This window comes from Takifugu rubripes, chromosome 19, assembly GCF_901000725.2.
Source record: "Takifugu rubripes chromosome 19, fTakRub1.2, whole genome shotgun sequence".
NCBI classification, from domain to species: domain Eukaryota; kingdom Metazoa; phylum Chordata; class Actinopteri; order Tetraodontiformes; family Tetraodontidae; genus Takifugu; species Takifugu rubripes.
In genome coordinates, this window is record NC_042303.1 from 19264277 (window position 1) to 19274201 (window position 9925).

At 56.7% G+C, this 9925-nt stretch overlaps 1 protein-coding gene across 2 annotated transcripts in view; it reads right to left on the reverse strand.

Annotated features, from left to right (window-relative positions):
* Nucleotides 1-1613: 1613 nt before the first annotated feature.
* dag1 (dystroglycan 1) overlaps nt 1614-9925 on the reverse strand; it is a 13608-nt gene continuing 5296 nt past the window's right edge. For both annotated transcript variants that reach the window (XM_029826227.1, XM_029826228.1), the window contains exons 2-4: nt 8022-8597; nt 5000-5434; nt 1614-4862 (exon numbers count right to left, since the gene is read on the reverse strand). In XM_029826227.1, coding sequence (XP_029682087.1) covers nt 3030-4862; nt 5000-5434; nt 8022-8357 — 2604 coding nt within the window. In that variant the 5' untranslated portion in view covers nt 8358-8597 and the 3' untranslated portion in view covers nt 1614-3029. The remainder of the gene's footprint in view (nt 4863-4999; nt 5435-8021; nt 8598-9925) is intronic.

The window sequence follows — 9925 nt, forward strand, 5'->3', positions numbered from 1 at the left end:
CCCTGGTGGGAGGAGCCCTGGTGGGAGGAGACCCATGTGGGAGGAGACCAGGTGGGAGGAGCCCTGGTTGGAGGAACAGTGGTGGGAGGAGCCCTGGTGGGAGGAACAGTGGTGGGAGGAGCCCAGGTGGGAGGAACAGTGGTGGGAGGAGCCCAGGTGGGAGGAGCCCTGGTGGGAGGAACAGTGGTGGGAGGAGCCCAGGTGAGAGGAGCCCTGGTGGGAGGAGCCCAGGTGGAAGGAGCCCTGGTGGGAGGAGCCCTGGTGGGAGGAGACCCATGTGGGAGGAGACCAGGTGGGAGGGGCCCTGGTGGGAGGAACAGTGGTGGGAGGAGCCCAGGTGGGAGGAGCCCAGGTGGGAGGAACAGTGGTGGGAGGAGCCCTGGTGGGAGGAACAGTGGTGGGAGGAGCCCAGGTGGGAGGAGCCCAGGTGGGAGGAGCCCAGGAGGGAGGAGCCCTGGTGGGAGGAACAGTGGTGGGAGGAGCCCAGGTGGGAGGAACAGTGGTGGGAGGAGCCCTGGTGGGAGGAACAGTGGTGGGAGGAGCCCTGGTGGGAGGAGACCAGGTGGGAGGGGCCCTGGTGGGAGGAACAGTGGTGGGAGGAGCCCTGGTGGGAGGAGCCCTGGTGGGAGGAGCCCCAGATGGGAGGAACAGTGTTGGGAGGAGCCCTGGTGGGAGGAGCCCAGGTGGGAGGAGCCCTTGGTGGGAGGAACAGTGTTGGGAGGAGCCCTGGTGGGAGGAGCCCTGGTGGGAGGAACAGTGTTGGGAGGAGCCCTGGTGGGAGGAACAGTGGTGGGAGGAGCCCTGGTGGGAGGAACAGTGTTGGGAGGAGCCCTGGTGGGAGGAGCCCTGTAGTCATCAGGCTTCTTTAAGCTGCTGAGGTCACTGATATTATTAGCAACAGTCTGACATTTGCTGACCGGCTGAACCAGCTGGAGAACCAGCAGCCAGACTGGGGGTCTGGTCTGATGGAAATAGCTGCAGCCTGGTTACCATCAGAGGGGGAGGGGCTGTCGGCGCCATGATGAAGAGAACACAGACGCTGCTGCTGATGTCCCTGCTCCAAGGACGCCGCACAGAGCATCCGAATACGCTCCAGATAAAATATGACAATATCATTTACATATTTCTGAACAGCTGATAACAGCTACGACACACATCCGGCTCCCAGGTGCCGGCGTTTAGGATATAATGAATGGAAGTCCAGCTGGGACTGACTTTATCCGGCTCCAACCCCACATTCCCCTTCTCTCGCTGGGGGGGGCTGTTAAAGGAGGGTGTGTGTGTGTGTGTGTGTGTTTGTTTTGTGGTGGTCCCTGGATCTGCTTTGGTCTGAATCAAGCACCGCCTGTGCTTTCCCAGCATGCAACAGTGCAAGTTGAGCTTGTGAGCTTCCTCCAGGTGGGCGATGTCCAGGTGAAGGTCCTGATCTGGCCTCTAGGGGACGTAAGAAGCTCTGCCGATGGCTCCTCATGTTTCACACCAGCCTCCAGCCGTCGATAAACCTCCGAGGACACGATCATCTGGTCATTTTAGCAGGAGACAGGAGACAGTTGTCCCTCTGACCCGAGGTGAGACGGCAGCGGCCAGTAGCAGAAATGATGAGCATCAACGAGTCGTTATCGAAGCCTTTTTATTATAAGACAAACATTAAAAACCAGAAAAAGCCGTGGCAACACCGAGGCGAGTCGCTGGCGCGGCCGCGTCCCCCAATTAGAATTCATGTCATCCGTATTAATATTATTATTATTATCATTATTGCAAAGGGTCACTTTCCAGTTCAAACTCGGAATCAAACACAGGAAAAAGAAATCAAACGTGTGATCACATCAAAATCAGAAGCACACGAGAAAATGAACGCGACCCTCAACTGAAGCGCTAATCTACAACAAATCAAAGCTAATCATCGTCAATTTGAGGCTGTAAAAAAGAGAAATAATGGTTAATTATTGGAAATCTCCTCGCAGCACCAGTTGGACCCAACCGTCGGGGAGTACAAAAATAATCGCGGTCCCCCGGGATCGGCTCTCGCGGCCCCTCCAGGATCGGCTCTCGCGGTCCCCCAGGATCGGCTCTCGCGGCCCCTCCAGGATCGGCTCTCGCGGTCCCCCAGGATCGGCTCTCGCGGTCCCTCCAGGATCGGCTCTCGCGGTCCCTCCAGGATCGGCTCTCGCGGTCCCCCAGGGGACAGATGGGGTCGCCATTCCTGGTGACCCCAGAGAGCAACAACTCAAACCGGCCAAATTATTTGAAGGTTCCTTCTGAGCGAGATCCGGATCAAGACCCTGTTTTTCAGACTCATCCGTAATGAGTCCACCGTGCTGCTGCGTCCATCTGCTGCTCGCGGCACCTTCACGACCACCAGCTGATCTCGGCTGAACGAGGATCGTGAAACAGGCAAAAGAGCTTCTGGAGGGTCCGTGTCAAACATTCAACACTACAAAAATATAGGAATCTATGTGAACATCCTGCGAGCGACCGCCTTTAGCACGCTGCTTCTGAGGTGGAAAAATGCTAAAATGGTGTTAAAGTCCAACCAAACAGAACCTGAAGAAACACACAATCACACAAACGCGCTTGTCCGCCGCCTCATCCAACCTCAGGCCTCAGACAGCCCACCATGGGTGGACGGTGTCCCTTTGGATAAAAGCATCTTCTAAATGAATACAAGTGTAAAAACAAAGGCAAAAAAAGGTCGGACAGATGATTGAATCCACCTTCAAAGAGAAACTCTGGATAAAGTAAAAGTAACCAGAAGAAACAAAAGAGGCAGGAAGTGTGAAAATGACTCCTGAAATGTTGCTTCAAAGACCATTAAGTTTCTCTGAGGCCACAGTAGAAAAGCTGGATCACCACTCAGACCTGCCTGACCCCCACCCCCCACCCCCCAACATTCCCTGTAGCTGCTTTGTTCATTAGCACCTTCAGCCACCACTCCTTGTAAATGTCCATACAAACACCAGATTGGAAACTGCCACAGTTCCTCGGGTGTTCCTCTCCCTCTGACCTATGAGGGGAGGGCTCTGTAAGTCTTAGGGGGGCACATAAGGAGGTGGAGACCTGTAGGGAGTCATGTTCTTGGGTCGGGAGCCTTTGCCCTCCATGGGAGTGTTGAAAGGTGGTGGTGGTTTGTAGGGAGGAGCATTGGGGTCTTCATCCCGCAGAGCTGTGTACTCCCCCAGCATCTCCTGGTTGAGAGGTGTGGTTTCTGGTGTGGCCATATTGGGATACTCTGGCGGTGGAAGTGGGGGCTTTTCCTCCTGGAGAATCAGGGGCATACTAGAGGACGGGGGTGGCTTGGAGTCATCGAGTTCATCAGCAAAGATAATGGGGACACCTTTTTTGATGAAGGTGGCCTGGTCCTCTATGGTCAGCTTGCCTTTTCTCTTCTTCCGATAGCAAATCATTGCAACGATGCCAGCGATCAGCAAGATGGCTGCCACCACCACAGCTGGAATGACTGTGTGCAGATAGACATCATCTGTGCTCTGACGTCCTGTTCCCAAGGCGGGGGTGACCACCTCGGGCTCGGGTAGGTGGATCTCACCCGGTGGGATGAAAGAGTAGGTTCTACAGCTCGACCTGCCCTTGACTTTGACCTCCAACGGTTTGAATTCTGGTTCCATGGAGTACCTGAAGTTCTGTGAAGGTTTTCCATCATGAGTTGCAAGTATGTTGCTCATTGCTGTGAGTTGATCCTTGGGACACGGGTGCTGAGGGAGACTGGTGTTGGTCCACTCCACCATGATGGACCCTTTGGTGATGTTCCTCAGACTTACTGTGCTGCTGTTGCGGTCGCCCAACGCATACGCCAGTTTTTTGACAAGAAGGATCTTTTTGTGAATGTCATTTGTTACTGAACGTGGGTCCCCATCAAATCGGGCTGTGAAGACGACGGGGGCCTTGTCATTGACGGGCCAGCGCTTTACGCGCACCTCAAATGCATCAACTGCAATTAGGCTCCCTTTGTCTGCTGCCTGCATGAAATATTCATGTTTGCCAACGTGCTGGACATCGGGGAGGCCGTAGAGCAGCTGGCTGGTGGTGTTGAACTGGACCCAGGAACCCTCTCCAACCACTTCATTGTTGTTCTGTCTCAATGTCAAGCGTAACTTGTCTGTGGTACCGTCTTCTTTATCAAAGAAAGTATCTGAAGGGATCTTGACCTCAAAGTAGGTGCCCACCAGTGCATTGACCTGGTCAATGGGGTTACGCAACTCTGGCTTGGTGTTATATGGATCTGGGATGACGACAAGAGATGGTGTGGTGCGTCTGGACGGTTTGGCTGTGGTGGACTTGGTTTCTTTGGGCACAGGCGTGGTTTTCGCTCTTTTAGGTGTCTTTGTCGTTCTTTTCGTGGAAGTCGGTGGCGGCAGTGTGGCGGTGGCCTCCACATAAGTTGGCCTGGTCACACTTGGCTGAATTGGAACACTGCTTGTTGTCTCCACTACTCTTGTTGGTTGAGGGGGCCCTGGCGTTGGTGTATGGACAACCGTGTCACGGAATCTGATGGTAGGTTTGCCCGGCAGTGGAACGGGGCCTCTCACCGGTGGGGCAGATGTCTCGCTAGGTGGCGCAATTGAAGGGGAAGAGAGTGTTGGAACCACCCTCACTGGAGGCTCCACCACAGTTGTTGGGGGTAGCACCACTAGAACCGGCGTTGGAGTGTTATTCAGTTGACGCCTGACCCGTTTGGGAACATGGGGTTTCTTGTTGGTGATGTGCCAGCCAACCACAGGGTAGCCCAGCTCAGCGGACATGGTGCCGGCCTTTGCGGGACCTTGGATATTGTTGATATCAGGAACTGTGGTCTGATCCAGAGAACAGCCGAGTTTCCAGGACAACAGGACTCCATTCTCCACCACCTGAGGGAGAAAAGAACCATTGCTTCTTTTCTGTCTGACACAACAAATGTCCAAACTCTGGACGTCCTCAGCTGTGGACGTTCAGTCTACGGTCACATTCAGTCTGGAGAAGTGGGATTCTGGATGGTTCGGCTCACCTTCTTTGCATTTCCTGGTCCAGCCATGAACGCAGACATGTCGAACAGCCTGTTGTTGACCACTGGCAGGATCTTCATGTGCTGAAGCCCGACCCCTGAGAAGCTCTTCATATTGTCCAGGAGCTCCACCCTCTGGCTGGAGCTCATCTTGGTCAGGTCAGCATCCATGATCACCGTCATCACCGTGACCGGCTCCTCCTCGTCACACGTGACATCAGCAGGCACTAAAGGGGTGGAGCCCGGCTCCAGGTCATCCTCAGGGTGCACTTCAATTGAGAAGATCTCTGAGGAAGACGAGGACTTAGTGTTGCTGAAGAAGGACACGGAGATATAATGGACACCTCTGTCCTCCTCCAGGGGGACACCCTGCAGTGTACGACCGCCGGCGTTCCAGTGCAGCCACCTGGGAAGAGAATCCTTCCCCACCTCCGAGACCTGCAGAGGACAAACAGCTGTTTAGGACAGGCAGCGTCAGGGGCAACCACACCCGTCCACCGTCCACCCACCCGTCCACCAACCACCCGTCCACACACCCGTCCACCCACCCGTCCATCATCCGCCACCCGTCCACCCGTCCACCACCCACCCGTCCATCATCCACCCACCCGTCCACCACCCACCCGTCCACCCGTCCACCACCCACCCGTCCACCAACCACCCGTCCATCATCCACCCACCCGTCCACCATCCACCCGTCCATCATCCACCCACCCGTCCACCACCCACCCGTCCACCAACCACCCGTCCACCATCCACCCGTCCATCATCCACCCACCCGTCCACCATCCACCCGTCCATCATCCACCCACCCGTCCACCACCCACCCGTCCATCATCCACCCACCCGTCCACCATCCACCCGTCCATCATCCACCCACCCGTCCACCACCCACCCGTCCACCATCCACCCGTCCACCATCCACCCGTCCATCATCCCCCCACCCGTCCACCACCCACCCATCATCCCCGCACCCGTCCACCACCCACCCACCCACCCATCATCCCCCCACCCGTCCACCATCCACCCATCATCCACCCGTCCACCATCCCCCCACCCGTCCACCACCCATCCATCATCCCCCCACCCGTCCACCACCCACCCGTCATCCACCCATCCACCATCCACCACCCACCCATCATCCACCCGTCCACCATCCCCCCACCCCTGCTGATCAGACGGTGGCTCCGCTGAAGGAGTCCAAAGGGCCGTCTCCGTGGCGACACCACCCTCCTGTATCTGCAGTTTGGTCTTTAAATATTTCCCCCTCTGACAGAAGGTCCCACCGTCTCATCGTCAGAATGACGTCTGCTTTAGGCTCCTCCTCCTGACCAGACTCAGTGACGCCAGGGCAGCAGGGTCTTCTCAGGTGGAGACGTGTCCTCCTTATTTATGGCAGTGGAGGCGGTGCTTATCAGGACACGCAGGAAATGCCTCCGATGATCCGACCCGGCTAAATATAACCCGATACTGGATCTGACACATGCCAAACATGGACTGGCCTGCTCCGCCTGGACAACCAATCAGAGCAGCCGACCATCGGGGCGACACCCAGCTATGCGGGCTGACAGCCAAGCCTCAGACCTGCGGCTGAGGGATCACCAGGGAACGGCGAGCTGCTTCTGCTCGTGTGACACCGTTCCAGACAGCCCGGAGTCGACCGTCCACTCCTGAAGGTGGAGCTCAACGTTCTGTGGCTCCAGAGGACCAACGTGCCTGAGACGGCCTCGCCTGCTGTGTGTTTAATTACATGGCAACGGGGCCGGCGGCCGCGTGCTGCCAACGCTCCCTCGCCGCCGGCCCTGTTGACTCAGACGTTCTGTTTTCAGCCTCCCCCCAGTTTTCCACTGCAGCTCTGCCAGAGCGAGCCGGCCGCCAAAGGTCCCGCGTTCCAGGGGGAGGAGCTGAGGGGGAGGGGTGGCTGCCAACGCTGTGGGGGAGGGGCTTATTAAGAGCACCACAACATGACCAGAATTGATTTGACCTTTCACTCTGCGACCCCGAGCGCTGACCTTCGGAATTCCTTCAGAGTGTTGAGCTGTCAAACGGGGGCTGGTGGAGGGAGGTGCGGGGGGGCAAAAGGAGGGTGAGGACGGCCGACTGGTCCCACCCTGGGATTCCCCTGGCTGTCCACACCCACCAGCTCCGCTCGCTGGCGCTCTCGGTGGGGCTCGCCAGACCTCCTGAATTTGGGCTCCAGCAGGTCAGGGTCCATCCAGAACCCTGGAGTCCATCCAGGGGCGCTGACCCAGCAGAACCCTGGATGGACTCCAGGGTTCTGCTGGGTCAGCGCCCCTGGATCAACACGGACTAGCTCATGTTACCATCAACCAGGGCACCACTTCCTGCCTGTGTGACCTTCATGTGTTGCACGTCTGGCTGCATCAGATCTGCTGCCCATGGAACTTGTGTTCGGGACAGAGAGGAAGATGATGGTCAGCGTGCTCTTCATCTCCGTGTCAGACAGACGTGTGACACACCTGACTCCTCTTTAAATTCAGAAATATCTCATTGTTCAGGAACCTCCACCAGAGTGTGGAGGAGGACCCTAACCCCGTGGAAGGTTCCTCCAAGAACCTTCATCAACACAGTGTTTCCATGCTGCTCGTGAGCATCTGCTGATAACGGCTGATGTGATGTGACAGGAAGGCGGAACACTAAAGAAAGGAGGAGGAGGAGGCCAAGAGAGTGGGAGATGAAAGGGGAGAGACGGGATCAGCTGTGAATGGGTGGGGAATGCTGTGACGGAGGACAGGAAGGACGTGGATGTGCACTATTAAGGCTGTAGCCTGAAGGAACCAGGGAGGAGATGAAACAGGCTGTGAAAGGAGCCGCCAGGAGGAGGAGCTTAATGTGGAGGAGCTGAACAGATGGATGGAGACACCAAGAATCCCACCGTGCACGTCACTGAGGCCCCTCAGAACTCCACATGGGGACAGGTCGCCTGTCCAAAGGGGGTCACATGACCTCCAGTGTCCTAACGTCCACCTGTGACATGCATGTACAGGAAGTGGCGCCGACTCACCTTGACAACGTCGGCCATGGAAACGTCCTCCAGCTGCTGTGGAAGCTTCATCCGGAACAGCCGGCCCACCACCGCCGACGTGTCCAAGAAGGACCCGGGTGCAGCCGGGTTCTGCTGCGTCTCTGTCCGGAAACCTTCTGAAGCTTCCTGGAACTCCTGAAGGAACGAGGAGCGCATGGAGGCCTCCAGCCCCCCTCCTTCATCCACCTCCACCTCCGCCCTGAGGCAGCTCGCCACGGCGAGGAGGCAGCCCAGTACCAGGACGCTGGTTCTGGTCAGTGAGAGGTCCAGGGCCCAGGTCCCTGCCAGGACTCCAGAACATGGGTTCCGGTGCATTCTTCTGTTTTTACCGTCCTGTCAGTGATGCAGTAAACAGAAGCGGGGGGGGGGGGGGGTCAACACCCCTGGGAACACAAATCCCTCCTTTCAAAATGACTCCGCCCACTTATGGCGGTCCTGCCGGGCAGTGACCTCCTTGTTTTGTCCTCCTTCCTTGAACCTTATTCGTCCTCCTCAGCGCCTTTGTCCTCAGCCCTCGGAGGGTGGGGGCCCCATTCTAGTGGAAGTCTTTAGGATCTGCCAGGAGACAAAGACACAAGAGACACATTCAGTGGAATCCAACACTAAAACTCCTCCTCCAGGCGGATCCGGAACCTGGGAGATCCGGTCAGAGCTGCCGGCCGGTGGACCATCACGCTTGCAACCAGACCTGCTCCACATGGACACGGTCATGTGACCTTTCTGAACCTAGAAAAACTCTTTGGAACCTCCAGGAAAATGAGCTGGCTAGCTGCTCCTGTTAGCATTTAGCTGCTCCTGTTAGCATTTAGCTGCTGTTTGAACTCACAACCATCAACATTTGGTTCCAGTTCATCACTAGAGCTGACAAGGGACAGGAACCATGGAGGGCGGCCGGGACTCGTCCCCCGGAGGACGGTCGGGACTCGTCCTCCAGAGACCCCTCAGAGACCTGCAGCAGAGTGTGTGTGTGTGTGAGTGAGAGTGTGTGTGTGTGTGTGAGAGAGAGAGAGTGTGTGTGTGTGTGTGTGTGTGTGTGAGTGTGTGAGAGAGAGTGTGTGTGTGTGTGTGTGAGAGAGAGAGAGAGAGTGTGTGTGTGTGTGTGTGTGTGTGTGAGTGAGAGAGTGTGTGTGTGTGAGTGTGAGTGAGAGAGTGTGTGTGTGTGAGTGTGAGTGAGAGAGTGTGTGTGTGTGTGTGAGTGAGAGAGTGTGTGTGTGTGTGTGTGAGTGAGAGTGTGTGTGTGTGTGTGTGAGTGAGAGAGTGTGTGTGTGTGTGTGTGTGTGAGTGAGTGTGTGTGTGTGAGTGTGTGTGTGTGAGAGTGTGTGTCCTGCCGAGAGCATTTGTCATTCAGAACGGGTCGGCCCCCTGCTGAGCCTCCTTTTTCTCCCACAGAAAGTGAAATCACGGCAGGAGCACCCAGGCGAGGTCCTCGCCCAGTTAGCTGCTTTTAGGCAGCTAACAAAGAGGCTTTGTGATGCTACGGGTCCAGACGGCGCTTCACCTTTTCACCGGCGTCGCCTCCACCTCACCTGCTGCGTTGCTCCACCCCCCCACCCCCACTACAGCTCCCTGGTGTCCGGGTTGGTCCATGTGGCTCTTTTGGTTCTGCTCGCTGTTAAAAACAGCACTGTTGTGATACAGAACCAGACCGGATGTGGTTTATGTGTTGGTCTCCATGGTGAAGGATGCTAGCAACCGTGTCTGCTAGGCTACCTCTCCTCTTCTGCTGGGAGCTTTAGCCAATCAGCACCCAGGGAACCTCACATCCCAGCCAGGAGGTTCTGGGGGCTGATCCAAGTACCTACCCAGGAGCAGGGACTAGGTTAGGTCCAATAAAGGTTCCTGCAGGAGAGGTTCCGAAGGTGGAGACACACCGGAGGCCTCCA